At 52.7% G+C, this 27819-nt stretch overlaps 1 protein-coding gene across 7 annotated transcripts; it reads left to right on the top strand.

Annotated features, from left to right (window-relative positions):
* Window positions 1-1346: 1346 nt before the first annotated feature.
* RSPO1 (R-spondin 1) lies at window positions 1347-26742 on the top strand. Of its 7 annotated transcripts, none has more exons than XM_048968911.1 (8): window positions 12436-12515; window positions 12641-12962; window positions 13329-13506; window positions 20317-20416; window positions 22322-22513; window positions 23417-23566; window positions 23914-24102; window positions 24711-26742. In XM_048968911.1, the coding sequence occupies exons 4-8, from the start codon at window positions 20374-20376 to the stop codon at window positions 24866-24868; spliced, it is 732 nt and encodes a 243-aa protein (XP_048824868.1). In that variant the 5' UTR covers window positions 12436-12515; window positions 12641-12962; window positions 13329-13506; window positions 20317-20373; the 3' UTR covers window positions 24869-26742. The 7 variants fall into 7 exon arrangements, with proteins under 7 accessions (XP_048824870.1, XP_048824868.1, XP_048824863.1 ...); XM_048968906.1 differs by lacking the exon at window positions 13329-13506 and having other exon boundaries at window positions 12641-12716; window positions 12851-12962; window positions 20317-20685; XM_048968909.1 differs by lacking the exon at window positions 13329-13506.
* Window positions 26743-27819: the final 1077 nt, after the last annotated feature.

Below are 27819 nucleotides of genomic sequence, written 5' to 3' on the forward strand. Positions count from 1 at the left end.
AGCAGGGATGGCCGGGAGCTGCCGGAGCCTCCAAGCTGTGGCTGCAGCCCCATGCTGCTGCGGGGCTGGTTTTGTTAAATTCTTCCATCAGTAGCCCCTGTTTAATTGCTTGTTAGCAACCTTTTGCCCTCAGCATGCACGACCTCTCCCCAACACGCGCACCCACGTAGGAGGGCTCTGGGACCCCTCTGCCAAACCCTACAGCACCACTGCGGCTGTGCAGCACCCAAAGCAGAAGCTGGTTGGGTTGCCAGGATCCATCCCAAGGCGAAGGGTGGCTAATTTCAGAGCCAGCAGCGGATGGGTGTAGCTCCTGTTGAACACCAGCCATCTCTAAACCCTCGTGAAGCTTCTAGCAGGTTCTGAAAGCGTGAGCAGTTGCCGAAATGCCCATCCTCCCGAGGCAGAAGGTGGCGATGGCTCTGCTGGCGTTCGCCTGAGGGATGCACGGATGCTGCGGTGACTCGGGAAAGTTGTCCTGGATTCATCTGTCACCAGAGAAGGTGGGGAGGTCCGGGATGGGCGTCCCATGCTGGGAGGGAGGAGAAGTGGTTGTGCCAGCGCAGCCACCAGCGCGGCGGGCGGGATCCCCGCTCCGCTCTGCTCAGCGTGACCGATGGCTATTGGCTATTCCGGAGATGGTTTCCATGATTTTTTAATTTTTTTTCATTAAAATTAAAAAAAAAAAAAAAAAAAATGTTGAACAATTCTGGATTCATCCCCATGTGGAACGGGAAAAATTTTGAAATCTTGAACATTTTTGAGGGCTCAAAAACAATTTCCCACCCAGTTATAGCCACCAGTCTCATCAGGATGTGTTTGAAACCACTCCAGCAGGAGCTGAGCAGAGCTGGTCTCAGCTGGATACCACTCTCGACGAGAAATGCAATGGTCAGGGGTCATGTTTCTTCAGAAAAAAAAAAGTATCTTCAATAGCTCAGGAAGTTATTAGTGTCTGCTAACAATAAGAGCTTTGGATTGATTCAATAGATACTCATTTTAATTGTAAAATGCCAGTAATGAGAAATGTGCCATCCAATGACTCATTTTTCCCTTGTAAAAATTATTGGACGTTTTTATTAGTTTTACAAATGACAGGACCTCGTATTTCTGAGAACACTTTATACAAGCCTTGCACAAGCCCACTCTCATAAAAGCGTGTCTGTGGTGACATCCAGAGCCACAAGAAGGGGAGCGGTAGAAAGGCCCAAAGTGGTGAGGACAGCCCACAAGTGGAACTGGCAGGACTGAACCCCAAGAGGGTGGGAAGGGGTGGATACAGCGCTGGAGACATGAGGTTCGGCGCTGCTTCCCAGCAGAGCCTTTCTGGAGAGGCACGGGACAGGGGATGGGTGCCAGCGGGCGCCCGGCGGTCAGCCTGCTGCAGAGCCCCAGTGCGGGACAGCGGTGCCGGCACTGAGCAGCCATCCGGGTGGGAGATGTGCGGGGACAGCAGGAGCCAAGTCCAGGTAAGATCCCAGCCGGCCCCTCCACATGGGCACGGGGTGCCCCATCCGCTCTGCAGTGCTGCTCTCCGCGGTGAACCTCCGCGCTGGGCTGATCCATCTTGGCTTTATCTCCGCCGTCCGACAGCGCGGAGCGGGGCTCGCTTTGGCTTTCCATAAACAAGATAAGAGGTGGAGGGAGGAGGGGGCAGGAAGGGCACCGGGGGTGGCTCGCAGGCAGCCCCGCTCCACGCTGTGCTGCTGGGAGCGCTCTGGGGCGGTCCTCCTCCTCCTCCAGACCAGATCGTGCTCTTTGAGAAAATCCCAGCGCTTCCCCACGGAGAATTAATTTGCACAAGGCAGAAGAAAAACAACAACAACAAAAAATTGTTTTTAGAGAATTTCTCATTTCGGCATTTCGTTTCTCCTCTCTTCATTGGCGTCCCTTGTGTTTTTGTTTATATCGGTACGCCATCCGTGATCCCGCGCAGCGTACCATGAGCTGGCACAGTGTGACATAACACAAGTGCTGAGATAGCCTATCCGTTCTATTTTAGTTCGGAGGATATTTTAAACTTTATGTTATCCAGGAAATTTCTGAAATATTTGTCTTCATTCCAAGCCAGAGAGAAAACAATTTCTGAAATGTCGGAAGTTGCTGTGAAATAAGTAGTGAGCGCTTCCAGCTCAGCACAGGGGCAGCCCTGGCCCTGTGGGCAGCACTCCTCACCCCATGCCCTCTGCAGCTCTGTACATGTTCATCTCCCAGCAGCGGTTGTGCACTCAGTGTAGGTTTGGTAGGGGGGGACAGCTGATGGAAGAGCATGGGGAGGGCATCCAACACATCCCTGTGTCAATGGGCAGCTACGGGTGCGGGGAGCGGGATGGGTTGGCGTTTGGTACTGCAGCTCTGCTGTGTGCTGCAGCCTCCAGCACAGGACTGGCAGAGGGATACGGTGGCAGCGGGATGTGGCAATGGATGTGGTGGCAGCAGGACGTAGTGGTAGTGGGATGCGGTGGCAGTGAGATGTGGTGACAGCAGTCAGCTCAGGGTTCAAGGATGGGCAGCACCAGCATGAGCCCATGCAGTGGGGGCAGTCCTGGATTTTCCCCCCTCTTTGGAGAAGGGTGCAATGCTGCACTGGGAGGCTTGAAGAGTTATGTTGTGTCCTTGGTCAGTGCGCACTGGGGCCTCTATGGGTCTCTATGGGTGCTCTGCAGCCCATCCCAAGCCTGAGAGTTGGCTGACGCCTTGGAGAGAGGCTGCGCTGAGCAGAGCAGCCATCCCTATCAGCCTCCCCTCTCCTGGATAGGTTTTCTTGCTCCAGGTCATGCCAGCAGATATCTGGAGCAGCCCTGCTCTGCAAACCCTCTCTGCTTTGGGATAGACAAGTGTGGGGACAGTGGGGCTCAGCTGGCAGCATCAGCAGGAGGGCTGTGCTCAGGGTCCCATCTGTGCGCGCCCTGCTGGAAAACACAGTCGTTTTCCCCAAAATAATTGTCTCTGCCTCTGTGCTGAGGCGCTCAGAGCTCTGCCTTGTGTACTCTGGGAACCAACGATTTGTAAAGACACGCTACCGGGCTAATCCTCCATTAGCTCCCACAGCACAGTCCAGCTGGGAGCTGGCAGCTCTTTCCCTTCTCCCACTTCAGCCTGTTAAAATAGCGAGCATCTCTGTAACAAGCGGTGTACAGGTTTTGACTTATACACAAGGCAGAGCAGCAGCTCTGTGCGGTCGGAGGCCAGGGCTGCACGGGCACGTCGTCCTCCCATGCCAGCTGCTGCCAGCATGGTGCTGTGCCATGCACACAGTCCCGGGGCGATGCCAGCTTTGGTGGTGAAAGTATCTTGGCTCTGCCCCAGCTCCAGAGCCGTTGTTATGCCCTGGAGACACTCTTAGGGAAAAGAGCACTTTTCACGGCACGATTTGCCATGGCTCTGGTCCATGAGCTAATACATTAGGGAAGCAATAAAATTAGGCACTAAAAACAGATACCTTCCTCTCTGTGTGCAGGAAATCTCATGCTCTGCGTGGAGCTTTTAATAGTGAGCACAGTAGCACTGTGAGTCTTGAACTGAAGATCACTCGTGCTGTTCCCTACGGTGGGGTGTGGGTTTGCTGAGCTGTGGCTGGGTGAGTGCTGGGGACAGTTAGGAATGGGGGCACACACATGGTGAACTCTCGAGGGAGGTCTGGGAGAGCAGAGAGGATCTGGAGCTCAGGCTGCCGAGGTTTTCTTGGCATATAGGTGTGTGCTGGCAGACATCAGCCCCAGGATCCTTCCCACCTTCTAACATGTAGTGATCATGGAGCTGGAGCTGGTGTGCACCGACGCCAGCTCTGCCAAGGAGGATGGCTGTCAGGGTGACACCTGCAGCCAGCTGTCTGTGCATGACAAATGCAGCCCTGAGAGCCGTGCTGCACCTGGGCTGCGCATGCAGCATGCAGGAGGCAGAGCAGCAGGATCCCACAGGCTGCCCAAACAGGCGCTGGCACCCACAGCCCCCACCCCTCTCCTGCTCCCTTATTCCAGATAGTGCAACTGCAGCTCAGTGTGGGGTTAACCAGCACAGGAGGGCTGCAGGAGCAGTGCTATTAGGGAGGCTGCAGGACATGGCGCCTGCACTAGGTGGAGGGGACTTGTGTCACCCCAAGGGACAGCTCAAAAGCTGCCCTTCTGTCACCTTCTGGGTGAGCCTGGGGGTGCCTGGGAGCAGGGGGGAGGACGTCCTCTGCAGCACACAGTGACCTTGGGGGCGAGCACTGTGCTGTGCAGGTGGAGTGGGCTCATCCCTCAAAAACACAGCCACCCTGCAGCCCCCAGGAAGCCCCCTCACGTTGCTGCCCCATGTGTGGAAGGAAGGCTGAGAGTTTTAAGAAAACTCATTTTGAAGCAGACTGGAGTCTGTCAGAGCAAATTCGTTGCAGTTTCTGAGAGCCACTTGTTTCTGGTTTAGCCCTGGGAAAAGCAACTGGGCTACAAATGTTTACCTTATGAGGTAAACCATCAATATCCTTGAAACTTTGATTAAAAAAAATACCGCACTGGAGCATCTTGTGGGTTTCTTTCCTTCTCCCCCCGATGCGTTTCACAATATGCCAGAAGCATGGCTTGAGTTAGGGCTTTGGCAGGGGCTTTTATCATGATGGATATAGTGGAGGCTAGAAAAGAAATTTGGTTATCAGAGAATGCCAGAACTCAGCTTCCTTGCACATACATTTAATAATGCAAAAGTTCTCCTTTAAAGGTCTCCTTAGAACAAATCCCAGTCATCACAAAATCCATGCAGATAAATTAAATTACATTTTAATAGTGGAGAAGTCATTCCTGGGCTGGGCACAACAGTGAAAGTATGTTCTCTCTTAGGCAAAAGTAGCATCAAAGTTCTGAATGTTACCATATGAAAAACTTAATTGGAAATGAAACCCCGAAGCTTCCAGGGCAAAGGCTGCACGAGGGGCTGTCAGGTCCGTGGTAGCTCTGTTGCTGACACTGCAAGTATTGCAGTGTTTCTCCCCCCTCCTGGTAAATGGAAGGGCAGCTCCAGGAAGCAGCTTCTCTCCTGTTTGCTGGGGACAGATGGTGGCCATGGGACCTCCTGCCTGCAGCAATGAGTTGCTCATGCACTGATCCCCCTGCACGCACCTGGAAGTGCTGGAGGAGACTGGAAAGGGCACAGCAAGGAAATAGATACTCATTTCTGATTTACTTTAACTTCTGGTGGGGCTCCAACCTTCTGCTCTGCCTGTCCCAGGCTGAGGCTGCTCTTCCACACGTGGGATGGAAGCAGGACACGTCCAGGGCTCTGCAATGGCCCCGTGCCTTTGTCCCTTTGGGAGTGACTGCCTTCTGTGCTGTGTGCCTGCTGCATCTCTCCCCATCATCAAAACCTTCCCATGCAGGGAAGTGGGCAAGCGGCCACTGCAAACCTTTGTCCAGGAGGAGGGGAGCTGCCCATTGCCCAAAGCCTCCACACACCCATACTTGGCACAGCTTTACTGCAGAGCCCTTGGTCATTTCAGTGATTTTTTTTTTGTTACAACCCACCTTTTCTGAACCTCATGGCTCAGTGCCCTCAGAGCATTGCAGGGTGCGGGGCTGCCCTGAATGGGTGTCCCTGCAGGGAGGGTGGTGGCTGAGCTCTGGGACATATTTCATGCAGATGAGAAGAGGCGCTCAGCCGTTCCCTGGAGGCATCACTGCATTTTCCCAGAGAATGGCTCATCTGAACTTGCACTGACTGTCTCCAGCCGCTGAGCCCTGCAGCAGACGTCGCTACATCTGCTCCGCCGCCCTGCGCGGCTCTGGCTGAGGGCTCCTGAAGCATTCTTTCCTTTGCCTCAGACCATTGTTTTCTGCTCTGCCATCCTTTTTCGAGCCCTGAACAGTCCATTCTCTTCTCCGCACTGTCATCTTGAAGATATTTAAACTATGGACAGACTCTTTCCGTGCAGACACGGAGCTCGAAGCGGAGTGCATGTGCAGCATGAAGTAATGGGTCTGGACCAGGGCTGCAGGGCAGCGCTGGCTGCACCCTGCACCCAGCCCTCCACTTTCACATCCCCCCCCCATCATTCTCCCCATCTCAGCCTTTCCCTCTCCCCAGCTTTCTGCAGCACCCGCTCCCAACACTGCGATCCCCTCCCTACCCAGCGCTGGGCGTTGCTCCTTCTCCATGTTTATAGAATTACCCAAATCTCTAGGCAGAATTCGCTCCTTACAGAGCATGGCACTCAATTAATTATATAGTTTAAAACACAATGCACATCCCCTCTGCACCAGCAAAGCTGACGGCTCCGCTGGAAATCTCTCCAAAGCCGCAGTGCATCAGAATTAAGGCCGTATGCACAGCCCGAGCCATGCTCCTTCCGCGTGCTCACAGGATACCATCTTTAATTATGACTAAAATCATTACAGATGTACTGCAAACGGCTCAGAGAGCAAGCGCATACTGACAGCTTTTGTGATATGGTTACAAATTACTTATTCGCCCTGATTTCCATGGAGTGATATTCCTCACTGCCTCGTGCCTTCCTCCCTCCTTTCCTCGTGCCTTCCTCCCCCGGCTCCTGCTGCACATGGGGACATGAGGACAGGGCCACCTCTGCAGCCATCACCGGTGCTGGGGACTCCAAGGTCACCCGCCCGTGTCCCCATGCTGAGATGGGAATCTGCAGCAATTACAGGCCTCCTGCGTGTCCTTCCTCTGGGTTTTGTCACACATGGTGTCTCACATCTGGGATACGACCGCTCGGAGGGGGTGGCAGTGCTGTTTTCAAGCCAAGCTGTAGCCGTTCTCCCCCTGGCCGTGTCAGGCTTTACAGCTATTGCGGTTATTTTGGGGAGTGGTAGGGTTTTTTTGTTTGTTTGTTTGTTTTTTATGTTGCAAGAATTAATATTGGGAAAAGTGCCTTTTTTTCCTCTTCCCTCACTGCCCTGGGAAATGTCAGCCAGCAGGAATGTTCCCCAGAGCCGCTGGTGGCTGAGGGAAGGATGGGCTCTGGTGGCTCTTCGGGTGCCCCAGGAGCCCAGGGAGGGAGAAGCTGCTTGCAGAGCAGCCCTCAATTCAAAGCACTGCGTTCTGTGTCCTCCTGCCTGATCTTCTCCCCATTCCAGCTCTGGGGAAAGCTATGGGATGTGCTGGAAGTTCCAGCCCTGTGGCCTGTCATCATTTTAGCTTGACTTTAATAGTGTCTCAAAGCAATTCACTTTTCCCAAATATCAAATCCCCTCAAAGTGATGCTGGGAGAGGCAGGGCTGCCCCGCACAGCCCATCCCATAGCAGGGCTGGGAGATCCAGGGGCGGTGCTCCCCATGGAACAGCCTGTGCTTCAGCCCAGGTGATGCACTTTGGAAATACACTGATGTATTAAGATTAGGGTTCCTGTGGGTTTGTTAAATAATTCAACTTTAATGCTGGAGCATCATAGATTGGCGAGATCAACACAAAGAAGAGCTGCAACTTTGTGCAAAGGGAAAGAAGGGGAGTGAAGGCACACACTAAAGCACAAGTGAGGTTTAGATGATTGTCCTGCTACAAAGATGCCTTTTCCTGAAGCAAACCACTTTGGGTGGAAGCGAGCAGTCTGCCCAGGGCCTGCAGCACTGAGCACCTGCACACTGCAGGGCGGAAAGGGCAGTGGGGAGAAGGATCTCCCAGCTATGTCCCATTTGCAGAAGGAGCTGAGCTGGAGAAGAGTGATAAACTCAGAGCCAGCAGAGGGCAATGCATGGGGTAACGCATGGGGCAGCACATGGGGCAGCACAGTGGATGATCCATAGGATAGTTCTTGGGCTTGTGCGCGTGCCATGGGAAAAATATCATGGAAAAGAAATAGCGAGTTGATGCTCGGCTGCATCACCTTTGCTTATGGCCCCCACCCTCCCAAGGGATGCTACAGGACGCAGGAGGAGCAGCTCTGTGCAATGCAGGAGGAGCAGCTCCCTGCATGACCACTGTCTGCCCAAAGCTGCCCCTGTGAACCCCCCTGCTGCTGCCTGCTCCCGGGCCTCCTGTGTTTTGTAGAGGAAATTTTACAGAAAAAAAAAACTGCAGAAGTTCCTGCCTCCACAAACAGAGCGCTGCTGTCCCTGCCAGAGAGCTGCTTTGCCTCAAGGAATCTGCGAGATCTGTCCTGCTGTGATCTGTAACAATATTGGGATTAAATTAGCTTCCCTGAGCTGCAGAGGGGTCAGCGTGTGAGGCCCCCTGGTTAATCCAGCAGGCCAAAGAGAACAGAAGCCTCCCTGCATCGGGAAAGGAAAACAACGGGGTCTGTTTGCAATCCGTGGAGCTAATTCAAACAGCATTCCTCAAACAACAGGGGAAAAGGCCCTTCGAAGCGAGCGAGAGAAGGAGCGTTTCCCAGCATGCATGTGATGCCAGGCAGAGACGAGATGCTGCAGAGCAGGACTGCTTGCTGGGTGCATGCACGTGTGCTGCTGGCGCATGCAGTCACCGCCTGCCCACTCATGCCTGGTGAGCGAGGAGCCCGTGGTGTTGTAGCATGGAGAAAAGCAGCACGTTGCAGCGATCCCAGAGCAGAGCAGCTCCCCATGGCCGTGTGGGAGGAATGATCCTGCGTGCCCCTGTGCGTGACCCCCAAGTGCGGCTGCGTTGGGAACTTGATAGTTGTCTTTGCAACCAGAGCAGTTGTTTATGCAATAAGTTAGGCACTTGGTATAACTGTATTACCGGGAACTGAGGACTGCAGGTGTTCAGATATTATTAAAAACAATTGCCCAGGCTATCAATCATCCTGCGCTAGATAAGCCTTCTGCAAAACAAACCTTTTTGTCAAAGAAGGGTGCGGAGAAGCAGAGCAGGGAAGGTCTGGAGCTGCAGCGCTTCAGAGTTGATTTCAGCAAGTTCTCTCTTTCCTCCTGGTGTCTCTGTGAGCGTCTTCTCTGCTTTCTGCTTATGCTGAGATATTATCAAAAGGCTGATGAGGCACGGGGCATGAGTAATGCATCCTATGTGCCAGCTGAGGACTTGTAGGCACTGGTATCTGCAGATAGGGTTAATGTCAGGCGGAGCAGAGCACGGTCTGCCCCAAGCTGTGGTGCTCAGCACTGGAGCTGCAGGGTGGGGATGTGCCATTCACAGGGAGAAGGTGCACAGATGGTGTCAACCTGGGTGTCCCCAGGAGGGGTGGGGACTCTGCTCAGGGGTGTTGTCACCTAGCAGCTGGGGGCACAGGGAGATGTGGGGCAGGAGATGTAGCTGGGGGAGCTTGGTCAGGATAAGAGCAGAGTTTCAATGGGAAGGGAAGCCAGGTGCCCCAGATGTGAGCTTGGGGCTGTGGGAGCTCTGTTTTCTCTGTACAAATTGGAGGAGTCTCCTCTTTGGGGTGGGCGCAGCGCTGCTTTGTGAGGAGTGAGACAAGAAGCTCTGCAAGGGGACGGCTGGAGCCCAGCCAGGCAGCATCACCCAGGCTGGGGTGTTCTGGTGGCTGAGCATTAGACCTGCAGCTCACTTTGCTACTTAACACAACAAAACTTGCTGAATTCAGATGCCGAAAGGTATCAGTGCTTCCAGGGGAGGATCTCAGGGAAGCCCCAAACAAAGGAGCACCTGGCACTCAGTGAGGTTTCCCATGCCTTTCCCATTTATGGGTTTGGATGGGAGCACCAGGTCTTCAGGGTTCAGAGCAGAGGCCTTTTGTGTCACTTTAATAATGAAAGCAAATATCAGTAGGATGGCAAACTGGCCAGCAATCTGTCCAATGCTCCTAGAGGTAGCAGCGTGGTGCTCTGCTGAGGCTGATGCTTTTGCTGTTGGAGGAGTAAATCCGGTGATCCTCTCCATGATTGCACTGGGCCGCTTGTAAGCAAGAAGAGATGGTGCTGGGAATGAAGCCCTGGGGAGGCTGAGCAGGAGGAGTGGGACCTCCTGAAGCCCCTGTGCTGCTGCTGCACCGGCACCTGCTGAGATGGGAACCTCTGAGACAGCAGCTCTGCTTCCAATTGGGAGCAGCTTGGCTTTTTTACCCCGTGAAAATGTGGAATTTCTTGTTCTTTTGTAAAAGAGAGAAACAGCCTGTTCAGGATTAATTTAGGATCAGCCTCAACAGCCATTAGTGAAAGAAAAACAAAGCGGTAAATTAGCTGCCTGTCAGAAGGGGGAGAAATGTGGGACTCGGTGCTGGATTTATTGTGCAGGGTGTTAAGGCAGGATTTAGTGTGATTTACCATCCTCTGCAATGATACCTCCTAACACCAGGTAGCTGGCAAGCCCCTCTCCTGCCTTCAGTCAGACCCAGCACTGCTCGCTAATTACCGGTGTGCCCAGTAGCCCCGTTCCCACTGCTGGATTTGTCCATAAAGCTCTGTCTTCAGGGGTTTATTGCTCAGTTATAAACATTTGCTCCGCACTGAAACTCGATCTATGTCTGTCAGCTGGGCTGAGAGAGGCTGGGAAGGAAAAGGTTTGGTTATCCCACATGAGCATAATATGCAGAGCTTCTGTCCATGAGGCTGCTCGCTCTTAGGTTCCATTATGGGATTTTGTCTCAGCAACGTTGGGTATCACTTCAAGACTTCTAGGATAGAGAGCAGAAATCTCCATTCAGAAGTAGAGCAGCTCTTTGATATGGAGGCCGATGGCACTGCCCACTTTGCATCTCAAACCACATTCAGTAATGCTCCTGTGAGACAGCAGTGAGCTCAGAAGGCGCTGGTTATGAGTAGGAAAGCAGGGATACTGAACAAAGCGCCAAAGAAAATTCAGGACAAATCAAACTACCATACGCATATGCTGAATTTTCCTCACTGTGTGTTTTGGGCTGTTTCCTATCTTTGTCTTCCCACCTGAAGAATGCAGACCCCAGTGATGAAGTGAAGACAGTGCAGCTCCTCGTTTCTTTGAGACTTCTGCAGTTTTAGACACCCTGCACGGCACAGCCTGCTCTCCTGTAATGTCCCTGTGATAATTTGGAGGCAAAGACAGAATTTTACTCATTACAGAAGGACGATGGCATACGCTCCAGCGGATCTCACACCTACAATGAAGGCTGCCATGTGCTCAGATGGGAGGGATGCTGAGCCATTTCCCGGGGGATCGGGGCCATCTGGAGCCACATGGCCACAGCTGCCATTGGGGCAGTGGTGGCTGCAGGAGCAAGGAATGCCTGCTAAGGGGTCCTCCTGCCTGCCTCATCCCAACCCAGGAGAGACTTTGCTTCTCGACTTCATTAACAGCGCTGTAACTAGAGCAAGTGTCACATCCATCTCTCATCCAGCCACTGAGAGTGGTTTCTGGGGATAATCTGCTGTCTCCTGGCTCAGATCAATACTGTAGCACAGAATTGATGGCTGGAGGAGGAACGGTGGCCGGAAGGGGGAAAGCAAAGATGGAGCATTTGGTGCATTGCCTTCTTCAGCTCCACGGGCTGCTGCTCACTGCAGTCACACGTTTGGGCTGCGAGGGAACTGCTTTGCTGGGTGATTCCAACTAACCCGCACGTAGAAAGTTTGGATGGTGTCACTGCTGACATCACCCCTCAAAGACCACAACATTGCCTCCGGACGGAGACAGGCAGAGGCATTATGATGAGGAAAGCCTTAGGCAGGGCCATGGAGTCAGGCAGGAAGAAGACGTGCTGCATCCTCATGTGCTGAGGATGGTGGAGATGAATGGGAAGGGAGACATTGGTATGGCCATTGCTGTCCCATGTGTAACACTTGAATGTCCCCCTGAAGCCAGCCATGGGTGGGAGTGGGCTAGAGACCCCGACTTCTGGATCCAGAGCTGGGGGATGAACCCAGGGTGGTTGGCACCATGTCTGCCCCACAGAAACAAGGGTGAGGATTGTTGACATTGGGGACCACTGCTGCCCACGCTCTCTTGGTCCTCCTTTGCAGCAGGCACAGCCGGGTGCAGGCAGGGAAGGTGCTGGGTGCTGCCCAGCTGCATCCTGACCAGCCCACCAGTTATGGTGGCTCCTGGGGACACCAGGGAGGTGCCACCCTTCCCCTGCACACATGCCCCATACAGAGCAGTTGGTCCCATATCACCCCTGTGTTAAGGAGATGAAAGGGAGCAGGGACACAGCAAGGAGGAGAGGGGACAGGGCTCGGGGCAGGGAGCAGCACGGCCCCATGGTGAGGATGGTGCTTTCCCATGTGTGAGCGTTTCCTCCTGTTGCACAGCTACAGGGATGGAAAAATAACCAGGCTGTAAAGCTCATCAGCTCGATGTCTCCCCCCCCCCTCCGGAGAATAATAAGCTGCTTTTAATATCTGACATGTTTATTAACAGATGCAGTTGTGACAGCTGATGACTTCATATGCCAGTTACCACTGAAATGTTAGTAATAACTCGGAATTAACTGTCATAAATAAAAAAGACTACAAAGAAAACGAGATGTTGTGTCACTCTGCAGTAATTTACTGAGACCCCGTTGGCTCTGGATGCAATGCTGGAAGGTCCTTTGTGGAGCTCCAGTCCGGGTTTTGCAACAGTCACAATATTTTGGCTGGATATTGTCTTAGGAGGTGGTACTAGTGGGGTGGAATTCCCTCATGCAGGAGTTTGCACTAGATGCCTTTACAAAGCTGGATACTCTGGTAATAATAATAATAAAAAACCCCTACCTGGTGGATGGGGATGGAGTCTACGGCATTGAGACCTGGATTTATTAATGTGCAAATTGCTCTGATATGATCACATACTTTCTGCTTTGCATACACAGGGAGCAGCGTGGGCTGATGGAGTATGAACTAGCCTGGGCGATCTTTACGAGCTGAAATCCTGCACATCACAGAAGGGTTTGTTTCTCTGCGCAAAGCCTGGGATGCTGTTAGGAACCTGCTTACAGACACGTGAACAGAGCCCCCAGACCCAAGAGCACCAGCCTGCTCCATGAACTCGCCATGAAAGTATTTTGTATTTTTTTTGACAGAAACGCGCACGTAACTTTCGCTGGAGGAACTGAGGATTTTTGTAGTTGGTCTGGTAGTGGTTTAAAACCAGTAGAGCCTTTGCAGCAGTGATGAGGGAGTGACAAGTCAGAGGTAAGGGTTTCAGAATGCATGTTTGTTTAGATGAAGCTTTTGCAATGTGGGCTGCTAATGAGGAACGCGAGCCTTGTCAGCATCCGACTTGCGGGTTTGCCTTGTGCAACGCGGATAATGAGTTCAGACAATGAAAGCTGTGAGAAATCACAGCCCGATCTGTCGGGATCCCCCACCCCCAAGGTGAGAGGGGCTGCGCAAAGGAGCCGGGCTGCTGCTCTGCCCCGTGCCGCTGCAAAGCTCCCCAACGGAGGGGCGAGCCGTGCAGCTCGGTGCGCTGCCTGGTGTGCAGCTCGGTGTGCTGTCGGATGTGCAGCTCGGTGTGCTGCTGGTGCCGGGTTCAGGGCTGGCTTTGTGGTCCCACAGCTGCTCAGTGTGCTGCTGCTGTCCCAGTGGCTGGCGGAGAGGAGCGTGCCTGTGCCCTGCAATGAGGGAACTGACCCATTAAGTAATTACTGCCTCGATACTGTCCTGCTGCATGCAAAACTGCCTGCTCCAGAGGACGGGACCCATGGGGACGCAGCAGGCAGCCGAGCAGTGCGGGGTAAGTGCGTGCTCCTTGGGGTTTGGGGTGTGGGATTGGTAAGAAAATGGTTAGCAGTGATCGTGAGAATAATTAGACATCAGCGTTAACACCCAGCGCCGCTGTGCAGGGGAAGTGCTGCTGTGTCTGGGTGCTGGTGAACAAGCCACTGGTTAGGCTCTGTCCCATGGGCAGGAAGGGACACGGCTCCATTCTTGGGTGTCCCCAGCACCCACCCAGGTCACGGCCAGGTCTGACCCGTCCTTGTGGTCCTGCACACCTATGGAGCCAGGGCACAACGTGTTGCTGACACTGGGAAGTTTTATCTTTGGGCTTCTATGGTTTCTATAGGCTCAGACGTGTGTTCGCCTTGAGATGGGCAAGGAGTTGTTCAGGTTTGGGCTTAAAGGAATGCTTTACAGAAAAAGGCACTACAGCAGGGCAGTGCCGGCGGAAGCAATGTTGCACAGTGTGGCAGGATGGAGCCTTTGATCTCCTTTGCACAGGTTGCTGGGCATTGGTGCAGATAACCACGCAAGCTGAAGGTCTGGGATCTTGAGGCAGTGTTTAACAGTGCTGTTTGGTGGCCAGGCTTTTGCTGAGACCCACGAGGACCCAATGTTTGCAGCAAAACCTCTGCCTGCAGCACTATCCAGCCTGAGTTATTTTGTCTGAAGTCCACCTGTGACCCCGTGCTCCTCCCTGCCAGCTCACTCCACCTGCCCACCCAGGGCCAGGACGTGATGGCTGTGTGGGATGCAGGCACTGAGCCATGCCTGGAAGCCCCCCTGGGGACGAGGCTCCCTGCAGCTGGATGTGCACCCAGCCTCACTGTGAGAGCAGCAGCACCACCCTGAGGGACGCGGCAGGGAGCGAGCAGTGCTCTGCAGAGACGGGGCTGCCACCCCACCAACACACCCCAAATAACGCGGCGTGCACAGGTGGCTGCAGGGCACGGAGCAAAACTCCGTGTTCCCATCACCTGAGCTGGACCTGAGCTGAACCAGCACCTTTCTGCCTGAGCTACGGGGCTGCTGATAAAGCAAAAGGTAGAGGGGATATAATGTACAGCATGCTAAGGGGACAGCAGAGGGGTGGGAGATCAGGGTCACCTGTCAGCTTCCCATAGCATCGAGGTGCCCATGTTGCCTGCAGCCTCTTCTAGATGCAACTCTGCAGCCATGCCCGCAATGTCCATGGGGATGATCCCCTGTGACTGCAGAAAGTCTTCACTGCAAACCACCCTGTGTTATGTCAGGCTCTGTGGAGTTCAGCGCTGGTCCCACTGCTTCAGGGCATGAGATGCTGTGATCCCCTCAGACACAGAGCTCAAATGCATTTGCAGCAATAGCCGAAAGCTGGGGCTGCCTTGCTCACTGCCTTCTGCCAGCACAGCAGCAGCAATGCCCCATGCAGAGGCTGCTGGCTGTTTTCTCCCAGCTGTGTTTTTCATTCTGCTCCTGAAACGTGTGAGGCTCAGGTTTCCCAGGTGGTGCCATGTCAGTAGGAGAGGCAGCACGGGGGGGTCCTTGCAGGGAGCCTAGTGATGCTTCCACTGCCTATGGCTGAGCAGAAAGCCCTCGGTGCTGCTCCATGCCTTTGCCTTGGGTTTGCTCTCTGCCTTCTCCTGGAGAAGCTGCTTACACAGTAGTTTGTGACTCATTGGGCTCCTGTAAGCCCTGGAAGTTTGCTTTTAAAAACCATATATTTAGAGTCAATTGTATGACATCGCTGTCAGCCCTTGCTTGGCCATGCTGACAGTGAAACTCAGCACCCCGCTGTGCAGCAGTGCAGCTCCCGGGGCTGTTTCTTGAGGAGCTCTTTTGGTGGAAGGCTCTGATTTTCAGAGCCCACCTGGCTTGTTATGGTCTGAAACGGTCTGCTTTGGAACTCCTGCTCTGAATGTTGCTTTGGTTTGCTCCTGTTGTAGTGCACCATGTCCCTGCTTGTCACCTGGGGGAGGTTGGATTACTGTTGTGAAGTTAAATCAACCACACTGGGTTTTTTGGTGACCCCATCTAAGCTCTCAGGCAGGCTCCAGCTCTGCAATGACGTTGGGATGGCCTCAATGCATTGCCAGCTGCTCTGGAGGTTGAGCAGCCGCATGGCACAGCCCACAGCCCGCTGCGTCTGCCTGCGCTAGCGAGAAGGGCAGTGGAAATCCCCCAGCAAAACATTTCCTGGCGTTTTACAATGCTGAACACAAGCACTCCCAGAGCGAAGGCTGTGGCACCAGTAATTGCTGTCGTACTCAGAGCTGCTACTGTGCTGGGCACTGTGCAAGGTGCCCAAGCAGAGCAGAGCGGGCGCTGGGGATACGTGGTACCACCTGGAAGAGGGGCACCCGCAGGCAGGAAACTGTTCCCTGTGTTCCCCACTTATGGGGTCACAGCACGGCTCTGAGATACGGGGGAATGCAGTGCAGAAGCTGGTGGAAGGAGTCAGACCTCAACAATGCTGTGGAGAACGCCGCTGCCAGATTGTTTTTTATTATTTTATTTTTTCAGTGAAGTTTATGGGTTAGGGATTTTGCAAAACTTGGCACTCGGATATAATATCAAATGAAGACCTTCTGGTTCGGAAATTTGACTTAATGCAGCCTTCTTTTATTGCTTCAGGGATTAGGCAGAACAAAGTGGCTCTACATGCGCTGCGCAGGGCCACTCGTGGGCTGAGCACAATGCCCAAGTCGTGCATGCATGGGGTGCTCCAAAATGACTTCTTGTGCAGCACGTTGCTGTTCTCTGCCTTGCTGCAGAGAAAACTGCCCTCGGAAAGGCAGTAAGAGGGTTCCCATCAATGAGCATGATGTGCTCTTGGTGAAAATGGCCTTTGCAGTGCCAGTTCTGCACTTCAGGCCCTCACTGGTGATGGGAGCGAGCTGTTCAGAGGCTCTGAGATGGGTGGAGCGTTTGATGTTGCTGCTGCTATTGCATTTTGCAGCCCTCACCCATTGCCCCTGCCTTCTGCATGGTGTAGTTCTGCATTTGCAGAGTCCTGGTGCTGAGCTGCTCTCTGGTGCTCAGCCCTCTGTCCTCCTCCTGCCTGTGCTCAGCTCTGATGCAATGAGCTCTGCAGGTGCCAGATGGGACCTTGGTCCCTGCGCCTGTGTAGTGTGCTAAATTCTGACCCCCCAAAGGCTGCAGCCAGGCCCCAGCCCCAGCACAGCCCATGAGATTCAGATATCTCATTGCCAAGGGAAGGTAAGGCATGTGGTGAGATAAACGCATGTGTGGGCTTCTGCTTGTTTAAAAGATGCCTGCTTTCCAGCTGGTGATGTCCCACCTGGTGGGACCTAGCCCTGCTGCAGCAGAAATTGGGAACATCATCATTGGGAAAGCAGAATAAATGGATGCAATCTGGTCTCCTGGTATCTTTACGCCCCACAAAGAGGCTGCCAAGGTGAAATCCAAATTATCTGCCCATCTCAAGGATGTGGAAACTCAAATTCCTTTGTCCAGCATCCCACGGGCAGCTCCCGGCTGCTGTCCTGACTCCAGCCCTCACCCAACATCTGGTCCTTCTCTTCCCACTTCAGTAAACCTTTGGAGAGTCCGTTTACATTACTGATAGCCTGATACATCCAGCGAGAGGCAATATATCAGCAATTTAGTTATTGCGGATTAGGTCTCGAATATCCTGGGGATATAATGTTGGTCTTTCTCACCTTGTGTGTAGGAGGACTAATGGCAAATTATCTGGATGGTTTACATTTTCTGGTTTGTATCGGATCTCCCAAGGACCAATTTATCCTGATTGAATTGCAAACAAGGCTTACTGTCATCGCAGATGCAGGGGCCAGGTCTCTCCATAAATGAATTCAGAGTAATTCGGGTTACCCTAAATTCTTCCTGTCGATGGGATAATGGCATAAATCCTGCTAATGTTTAGACTGGGAATTGTTTGCAGCAACCTGAGCTTGACTGATGGCTGGAATAGTGTAAAGAATCATAATTTGTGTCCTGAGGGTGGGAAGTGCTGGGATCTCAGCTCCTCTCCCACTGGGCACACCATGGGCACACGGAGGCAGATGAACGTGGAAAGTGCACAACAGCCAGGAGATGAGGAGGAGAAAATGCACACGTTCAGAGCTCTGGGTTTCCCATGGCACTCCCTGCCCCTGTGCTTGTGCAGCTGAGGCACAGCTTCATGCTGGCTCTTGGCACAGAGGGCAGTGTTTGCTCCCTGAGAGCATCCCTGCTGCTGTCCCCGCACCAGGAGAGGTTTGTCTGTACCGTGACTGTTGTGTAAACAGCAAAGGACACAGAGCTGGTTCAGCTTGTACTTCCTGGGACACGCGTCACCCTCACGCTGCAGGGATTAGCAGCAGTGCAGTCGGAGCAGCGGTGGCAGTGCTCTGCTGGTGCAGCTTTCAGCGCTAATTTGGGAAGAGTTTGTTCTGTGCTGCTGCGCTGGCACAGCACTGCTCTTGTTGGTGAGCATCCCTGAGCTCCTCCTGGTGTGCTGTGCTGCACCGTGCCATGCCATGTTGTTCTACAACATGCCATGCTGTACCATTCTGTGCCTTGCCATGCCAAGCCATTCTGTGCTGTTCTGTTCCATACTGTGCCATGCCGTGTGCTGTGCCACGCTGTGCTGTGTGTGTCGTGTTGTGCCATGCCATGTTGGGCTGTGTGCATGGGAACTACTGAGTCACGGCCTGAACCTCTGATTGATCACCTGAGGTGAGCCATGAGCCAGCCAGAGGAGCACAGGTGAAGGCAATTCACCTGTGCTGCTGGAAGGGGTGGAGCCAGGCTGCACCCCTCCTAGACCTATTTAAGAGCTGGCTACCAGTGGGGGAGGGTCTCATCTGGAGATCCCTCCTTCTGGTGTTTTGTGGTGAGCCCAGCATAAGGGTAAGCCTTCCATTTATTCTCTTTTGTTATCGTAATTTACTTTGCCTAATTCTCTTGTTTATTTTGTGATTGTAACATCTTAGTATCCATTGATTATACAGCTGTGCTATGCCGTGCCACATCATTTTGTGCCATGCTGCACCATGTGTGTGATGCTGTACCCTGCCATACCATACTATGCCAGGCTGTGCCATGTGGTGCTGTGCTGTGCTGTGCCATGCAATGCCATGCTGAGGATCCACACTGCCTCACCTCTCTGTGCATGCCAGTGAATGCTGCACAGGGAGAGGCTGCAGCAGCTCAACGGTGTGATCCCTGCACAGATCTCCTCTCCGGTAAACACTCCCAAACAGCCCAGCTTAAGCACTTGACAGTGTTTATAAAGCAGCTTGCAGTAAACAGGCTGGGAAGTGCAGAACAAGTTGGTGTTTACACAAGCGCCTAATTATTTATTTGAAAATCCCCTGGATGATGCCATGGGCTGTAACAACAAGCACATGGGCAGCGCCTTGCAGCTCTCAGGGGATCTGCAGGATGAATACAGTGAAAAGTTCAAAGCTGTCGGGCAGGCGGATGCCAGCAGTGCCCTTTGGTGCCCTCCCAGCAGTGTTGGTGTGCTTGGAATCAGCGCTGCCCCAAAGCTCCCACTCATCTCAGCATCTAGCTGCACTGCTGCAAGGGTTGCTTCCTCCAGCAGCTTCCCCTCTACTGCTGCTGTGAGAGGCATTGAAGAGCTTTTCTATCATTTGTGTGTTTTCTATCATTTGTGTGATTGCTCGTGGGCTTTCAGTGTTGATGCTGGGGTGCAGGAAGCATCTTTCTGGGCACAGGGCTTGCTTCCAGCTGGATGGCTCCCATGGTTTCTCCAGCCATGGGATCCAGGTGTGCTGTGGGATGGAGGGTGACCCCTCAGCATGGCTGAACGTGGGGTCCTGCACCCCTTCCCAATGCTACAAGCTGCAGCTGGGCATTATTCCAGCCCCATCACTGCTGCCCATTCGGGGCACTGGTGATCGCACAGTTATTATAAGGGGATTAAAACCATTTTCTATTTCTACTGCCCTCACAGAGTGAATGTTGTCACCTTTATTCCCACACAATGGCAACAGTTGGTTGAGCTGTGTTTTGCCAGCTGCGTAGAGAGGAGCACAGCCCCGTTGTGCAGGGTCAGAGCTTTCTGTTCAGCCTGGAAGTCACACTTCCTCCGCTCCCAGTGCACACAGAGCCACCCTTGTGGCCTTTCCCCAGAGCAGAGCACAGTGCTGCTCCCCCAACAGAACTGCAAGCATCCCTGCACGCCGTGGGTTGGGTCTGGCATCACTGCAACAGCTCAGCATCCCACAGACCTCTGCATTGGGCTTTTCTTTCTTCTCCCATTACTTTAAGCAGAGAAACACGTCACCTGTCCTGATTGCACATCTCATTGCTCTGAGCGTGTCTGTTGGCTGATGCAGAGCATACAGCTGTGTCAGTGCTGCTCCAAGGGGAGCTCAGGAGTTTGCAATCATTCTAAGAGCAAAAATGCAACGTTTCAGCAGGTCCAGGACAATCCTGGCCCATCCCCAAACTTGGAGACAAGTCCCCAAGCTCTTCAGAGTCACTCCGTGCCCAACTCTACTCCCAGTCCCCAGAGGTGCCCACCTGATGGGAAACATCCTGTGCTCCTGGCAGCCTGCAGCAACCATCTGCTGAGGAGCACTGGCACTACAATAAACATGTTAGAGCTACAACCATGTGCAGCATCAGCAGATGGCATGACCGCATCAGGCATTTCCCTGGGAAAGCCATGTGCTGTTATTATGCCAAGCAATGACTTGCAGGTGGGCTTGGAGAGGGATTCCCCCCATGTACTGCTCCCTCAGTTCTGCTCCGTGACTCCCTGCAATGCCAACCCAATCCACTTTGTATGGGAACGATGGAGACCGGTGTTTGTCATGCAGTAGAGTTAATCCCTTCTCCTCTTTCTTTCCAGTTCCTGCACCTGCACGTGGAAACTCCGAGCAGCTAACGCTGACTGCCCGACCCCCCGATGGGACTGGACCCGAGCTCCTGCGCTCCATATGGGGATGAAGGTAGAACCATGTTACCTGCTACCTAAGGTCTCTGCTGCTGCAGTGGTAGCTGGTGGATATGGTCCTGCACCAGGCGTCGCACACAGACTCTCAGCTCTGAGCCAGCCCAGGAGGTTTTAGTGGCCACGGACTCCGATCACCCTGCGCTACAGGGCTGCGGCGCTGGAGAGTTACTATGCAGCTTGGACTGTTTGTGGTGGTGGTTTTTCTAAGCTCGATGGATCTAACAGGCGGCAGCAAAGTGGTGAAGGGCAAGAGGCAAAGGCGAAGTATGTATGAAACATTTCCCTTCTCTCCTTCTCCTGATGCTATGCAGACTGGGAATGCAAATGTCCATGCAAATAGTGAATGTCTGCCTGTGCAGAATGGGAGTGTTTGCCCGATTAGACCAGGAATATGTGCCCATACGTGGACAGCCTCTTGGAGCCCAATGTGGTCCAGGTGCTCCCCTTGTCCCAGGCTGCTGCCCATTGCAGTCCCTCTTCTCCTGGTTGCCCCCATCCAGCTGCAACCCGAGGTGCATGGGAAGTGCAGGTTTTAATTACCAGGGCAGGCTTTGGGCAGCCCCACCCAGGGACTCGACTGGCTCCAAAGGCACAAGAGCGGCCCCATGGGTTTCTCCTCCTTTATGCAAGCTCGTTTTAGAACTGGTTTACATTAGAACTGATTTAAATTGAATTATATAAAAAATGATTTTATGTTAAAACTGACTGCTGGAGCTCCGTGAGAACAGGGAAAGCTGGATGTCATGGCTAATGTTATTAGCGTGGCTCCCAGCGAGTCTCGGCTCATGCATTTGCCACAGAGGCAGACCTCAGCTCCATGGGGAGGGACTGGGCCAGACCCCCAAGGGCCTGCAGCCCCAAACACAGCATGGAGGTCACAGCCCAGACATGGAGCAGCCTCCTGGGATCGGGGCACTGCAGGATCCCAGGCGAGGGGTGCCTCTACTTTCTGCTTCCTCTTCCGAGGCTGCAGCTGCCTCTGCACCCTGCAGGTGAGCTGGGACCAGTTATAGGGTGAGGACAGGCAGCAGGGAGCGTGCAGAACCCCGGGTCTGCAGGAGGGCAAGGAGAGCTCTCCAACACTTAGTCTGGCCTGGGAATGCTCTGGTGCTCCTCTCCTGCTTTTGAAGTGTAGTAAACATGGCATTTAAAAGAATACATTTTAACATACACAGTCTTTCTATAAACAAGGACACTGCTTGCATAATAAACTAATAAAAAGAACCTGCATTCTAGCCTGCAAAGAATGCTACGGGTTTCAAAACAAGCAGCATTTTATATGATAATTAAAAGCAGAAAACTCTCAAGACAGGGGATTGAGAATTTTTCTTGGACTAAACTTAGGAGCTGGGAACACATCTCTATTTTGGGGGCAGAGAAATCTCCTGCATTGCCAGATAGAGCGAGCGTCAGAGGGGTCATGGTGAGACAGAGCTGGGACTCAGCCTGACAAGAAATACGAGGCAGGCTTCTCTGAAGATGGTTTCCCTCTGGTTCTGTGTGGCTCTGTTCCCTGCTTGTCCCAGAGGTGCCTGGGGTGGTACTGATGTCTGGCCTCTGATATGGTGATGTCCTGCTTGAATGCTGCTTGCAGCTTGTGGCTGCTTTTGAGCCCTGGTTCTGGTGGTGCTGGAGCTGCAGGCAGAGCAGGGTGACCAAGGCATCCCCCAGGCAAAGCCACGCACAGGGACAGGGTTGATGAATTATTGAGCTGGGTTTGATTTGTTCTCTCTGGGCAGCAATTGTGTCAGGACGTGAACTCGTACTTTGCATCAAATATTTATGGCATCTTTCCTCAGAAGGGGATTTGTCTCCAGGAAGCTGCTGGCTGCCCTCCAAAGAGGCTCTTGCACAGCAGCGATGCCCGTCTCACCACTGCCTCTCTCTCCTGCTCTTGCAGTTAGCACTGAGCTGAGCCAGGGCTGTGCCAGGGGCTGCGACCTGTGCTCTGAGTTCAACGGGTGCCTGAGATGTTCCCCCAAGCTCTTCATCCTTCTGGAGAGGAACGATATCCGGCAAATTGGGATCTGCCTCCCATCCTGTCCACTGGGATACTTCGGCCTTCGCAATACAGACATGAACAAGTGCATCAGTGAGTATCAGCACTGAGATCCTCCACAGGTCCCTGTCCATGCTGTGGGCAGGGGTAGCAGTGAATGGATCGTCCATGAAAGCAAAGTGTGTCACCAGCAGTGTGCAGGGCTGCACTGCTCTATCACAGTGCCCTCTGCCCCATACGGGTGCAGTGATGTGGGATCCTGGAGGAGAGGGATGCTGACACCTCTTGTCTTTGAAAGGGAGCAGGAGGAGCAGTGCTGGCACAAGTACCTGCTCTTCTCTCTGCCCATTTGAATAACAAATGATCTCTCTGAACGGGATCCTCAGCCCAGCTCTGCCTTGTTCGGCCAGAGCACCAGAAAGAAGCCTGGTGTGGAAAAATGCAATCACTTCCCTGGCAGTTCTATGCAAACCACCTCACAGCCAGGTTTCCATCCAGCTCGCTTTCTTTGGTGCACATGCTGGAGCTGCAGCTGGAGCAGCTGACACTGGGCTTTATTCTCTGCACTTTCCCAGTTTGGCAGACTGATGCTCGAGCTGAACACAAGCCCAAACCTTTTCCACCCTGCCTGACGTCCACCTGGCAGCTACTGCAGCATAGTGGCTCTGTCCTGCAGCAGGGAGCAGCTCAGAGGAAACCAGCATCCGAGCAATCTGCATGAGCAGGGCTGGCAGGACACACAGAGACTCTCAGTGGAGCCAGGAGCAAACTGTGGGGAACTGTCTGGAGCTCCCTGAGCCTTTGGTGCTCAATGATGCCTCTGCCCACACCTGCTCCTTGCCCACTCAACCCCTTGCATGGCTGCAGCCTCAGCCCAGGCGCACACACAGTGTGAATCACAGCTCCTGTGTGCTGCTCTGCTCACCAGGGCTGCCAGCCGTTGTTTGCGTCAGGCTTCATGACGACTTTGTGGTTTTGGTTTTTTTTTCCCTCCAGAATGCAAAATCGAGAACTGTGAGTCCTGCTTCAGCCGAAACTTTTGCACAAAATGTAAGGAAGGTTTGTATTTGCACAAAGGGAGATGTTACGTCACATGCCCTGAAGGCTACTCTGCTGCCAACGGCACCATGGAGTGCAGCAGTCCTGGTAAGCAACACTGAGCTTTCAATGCATTTATTGCTACAAGTTGGTTTAAGTGATCAAACCAACCCCTCGGGGATGCTGTGTTGGAGCCTAACGGGAAATGCTTCAGGCAGCTTTGTACACAGCCCTTGGCTGGGCACAGCATGGATGGGCACTGCAATATTCATGCAAATTGCTTTTGGAGCACTCGGAGCTCATGGTGTGGTAGGAAAGGGGGTGCCAGGAAACCTGGGAACTGCTGGGGAAACGCACACACTGCTCTGGCTCCACTGGGAGAGGGGCGGGAGGGCTCCCCGAGGTGCAGCAGAGAGAAATGAGAGATACCTCTGGCCTTTCTTGTTATCTGGCAGCACAATGTGAAATGAGTGAGTGGGGGCCCTGGGGGCCCTGCTCCAAGAAGAGGAAGCTGTGTGGCTTCAAGAAGGGGAACGAGGACCGAACGCGGCGGATCCTGCAGGCTCCCTCTGGGGACGTGTCCCTGTGCCCCGCCACCACGGAGGTGCGCAGATGCACTGTGCAGAAGAGCCAATGCCCCGAAGGTGAGTGTGGAGCATTGCCTCCTTTCCCCCAGCACCTCTTTATGTGGCAGTGTTCAGCCTAACGGTCCAGCGCTTGTAAATGTAAATCCCACCACCTCTGTATGGCGCGGGTGATTTGTTTTAGGGTGCAGAGCTCCCTAATGGGGAGGGACCCCAGAGGGACCCCAATGGGATGGAGCATCTGGGCAGCCCCTTGGCCCTATGGCTTGCTGCCTGCCCTGCAGGATGTGGGTACTTTAGCAAATGAGGCAGCTGAGCAATCTCTGTGTGCTGCAGCAATGGGAGTTGTCGCCTCCTTCATGGGAGTGCTGAGGTCTGTGCTTTCCCCTGGAAATGCAGTGTCAATAGGATGAATGGTGGCTTGGTCATCCTCTTATGGGGTGCACAGGATTGTGGCTGGGTTGGCTGCTTGGAGGGGAACCGGTTCTGAGCAGTGAGTAAGAGCAGGGAGGGTTGAGCCCCACCTGGCTGCGAGCAACGCAGGCAGCAGTGTGACAGCAAAAGGCCTCGGGCAGCAGCGGGGAAATGCATGCATCAGGAGTCCTGCTGGAAACTGCAAAGACAGATCCAGGCCTGATCCTCCTTTGCTGCTTTTTGCTTTGTTGCAGGGAAAAGGAAGAAAAAGGATGAGCAAGGAAAGCAAGATAATACAAATGGGAACAGAAATCGGAAAGACACCAAAGATGCAAAGTCTGGCACCAAGAAGAGGAAGAGCAAACAGAGAGGGGCTGTGGCCCCCACCACATCCGCCAGCCCTGCCCAATAGCTGCCCCTTTACGTCACCTGATGGCAAGACTTCATTGCTGCTATGTATATGAAAGCTTTATTGAACCAGAGCACTGCTACACAACATTACACACGTCAGAAAGACAGAGCTATACTCCTAGACTAGACTCGACAGAAGCCACATCCACAACACTTAAGGAGGCGGTAACCCCAGCACCATGGATGGCATCCACTGGGGCAGTGGGACACTGCGGGACCAGAGGTGAGGATGAACCAAGGATGGGGGCATGGGGCCACGGGACACTTGCCTCGTGCCCAGCCAGCCACGGGGACTGGATTTCTGCTCTTCCAGACTGGGGAACTGGATTCACACAAAGGCAGTGTCCTCTTTCTCTACCCCCCCAACCCTTTATTTTGTGTTTTAAGCTGTATGACTTTATCATTGAGAATAATACATGTTAAACGTTTGTGGTAAGAGGTCAGTGGTATCTGCCCTGAATCTGCTTCAAAGAGTTATTTCGAATTAAAAGCAAAGCAAAACCAAACCAAAAAAAAAAAGCAAAAAACAAACAAACAAAAAACAAAACAACCAAGACGACAACCGGCTTCCTGAGTGTGTGGTTCATGCCTTGGCCCCTATGGAGGCTGGTGTCCCACAGGACAGAGACTCATTTGTGGAAGGGAAACTGACAAAAGCTTTAAGAAAATCCCAGTAAATGCTGCCGGCTGTGCTGCAGCCAGAGCTCAGTCTGCTGCCCCCACAGGACTGCGCTGCTCCCTGAGGAAGTCGCCATTCGAGGACCTGGCTTGAGACAATGAGAGCTAATGGCAAGCTGCAGGCTGCAAAATGCTGTGATTTTGTTTGTAGTCACAGCTCCCAGGCTCTGCTCCTGGCCAGGGACAGGCTTGTCCATCTGTCCCACCACCACCCAAATGCACAGCAGGAGGGAATGAAGGTGGGAGGGGGAAGGCAAAGCTCAGGCTCTGCAAAGTGTTTAAGTTTGGTAGGAGCCACCAGTCTCCATGTCACCGATGGGAAGATCCTGGACTCAGCACAAACACTTCTGCTCTGCAAGAATTGGCACCAGGCAGAGGAACCAGGAGCATGGTGCTCGGTGGGGACCTGGCGAGGCTGCAGCAGGCGCACGCTTCTCACTGGGCTTCTCTGCATGGGGAGCCTTGCCCTTGGCCGTGCCACAACATGGCACATTGCTCCATTTCCCTTCTATTTTAAAACGTGCTTCCTCAATATAAATATTGACCTTTCGTTCCTCTAGAGTTCAGCAAAACTCCTTTTGTTCCAAGGGATGGAGCCAGGCAGGTGCCACGGTCCCCAGCGTTGTGCCAGAGCTCCTGGCTCCCCAGGAAGGGAAAGGGGAAGGGAAAAGCTCACTCCAGAGCTAAACCTGACAAAGCCGAGTCCTGCTGCCCTTGTTTTGCACCACCTCTGCCTCGTGTGGAGGTGGGTGCCTCCCCACCAGGTCCCGGTGTTTTGGCTTAGCTCAGAACGTGGGAGCTGCATAGTTGTTCCAGCTCCAGGGCTGTACCAAGCTCTCCATGGCTGCTCCACTGGCAGCAAAACCTTTCAGCCCATCATCCACTTTGTGTTTAAGTAAACAAGAAGCCGTTATATCTTTTAAAGGGGATTCCATTTCAGCACAATGATAAACGAGCAGCATACCAAGCAGAGAGAGAGAGGTTCTTAAAGTCATCCTTCCAGTTGTTTATGGATCTTGTTCAGACGATTCCTGAAGGCCTCCCAGCTGAAAGATCAGATCTCATTTTGCTCTCCAGCCTCAGCTAGCCTGTGAAATAGGTATTTTGTTTGCAACCTGGCACTGCATGTAAGCAAACTCATTTTTCCCTTCCGCTTTCCAGCAGCAATAGTCAGTAACCCTTTCACAAACCTCAGCTTGCTAATTCAGGAACTCCTCTTCCTTCCCTCCTGCTTCAGTATCTCAATCCAGTTCTCAACAAGGATTAAAGAGAAGAGAGAGTGCATTAGTAAGGTTTTAGACACTAAGGCTCTGTTAACTAACTGCATTCCCTACAGTAACTCATGGCAATACTAGCACAAATATTTCAACACTCGACTGCATATAATAAATCAACACAGCATATCTTGTAGACATTTCTAGAGTTTTTAGAAGAACTGAAGAACTTCTTTCTGTTGCACCCTTTTCCCTTTTTTCTTCCTTTTTTTTTTTCTTTTTTTCATAGCAAAATGGGAGGAAAGAGGGAGAAAGGCAAAGGAAAGTTTAAAACGTGTATTAGGAAAATCAGGATTTTTCACTACGGATGGTTGAAGATGAAATTTAGAAAACTTAGAAGGGAAATATGAAAAAGAAAAAGTCAAATTTCTTTTTTTTTTAATCAGCTTAAAAATAGTGCTTTTTCCCACTCTCAGAGAGCTGGTTCATGGAAGAGCTTAGAAGCATTTTGCCTTTGACCAACGTGGTTTGCACGCTGAGTTCAACAGTCGAAAGCAGAGATTGCCTTAGGTTGATGTCATCTCAACTCACAGCCACACGACTGCTCTCTTTCAGTCCACCAAATAATACCTGTTGTGGTGTTCTCTCCGTGGCATCACTGTAAAATATGCTTCTTTAAACACATTAATAAATAAATGGGTTTGCTGAACAAGCTCTGTTTGCTTTATTCACCCCAACGGGGGTCAAATCCCTACTGATTGAAATTAGCTAGAAAGCAGGAGTGAGAAGGTCTCTCCTCAAGTCACATTCCCACCCACCTCCATCCATGACCATAGGGGTCAGGGCACAGAAGTGTTGCTCTGGATTCCACGTGTATCCATGTTCCACACTTGTGGTGCTGGAGAAATAGTTGTTAGGTGTGCAGACAGACAGGCTGCTCCTTTTTCAGAAGTTTCTTTGCATAGAAAAGATCTTTGTTCATACACTGGACAGACCTACTCAAAAACTGCAGGAGAGTTGCTAGGCAGTTGACTGAGCTTTGGGGCAACTCTCCCTGAAC

The sequence above is a fragment of the Lagopus muta genome, chromosome 23 (assembly GCF_023343835.1).
Source record: "Lagopus muta isolate bLagMut1 chromosome 23, bLagMut1 primary, whole genome shotgun sequence".
In the NCBI taxonomy this organism is placed as follows: domain Eukaryota; kingdom Metazoa; phylum Chordata; class Aves; order Galliformes; family Phasianidae; genus Lagopus; species Lagopus muta.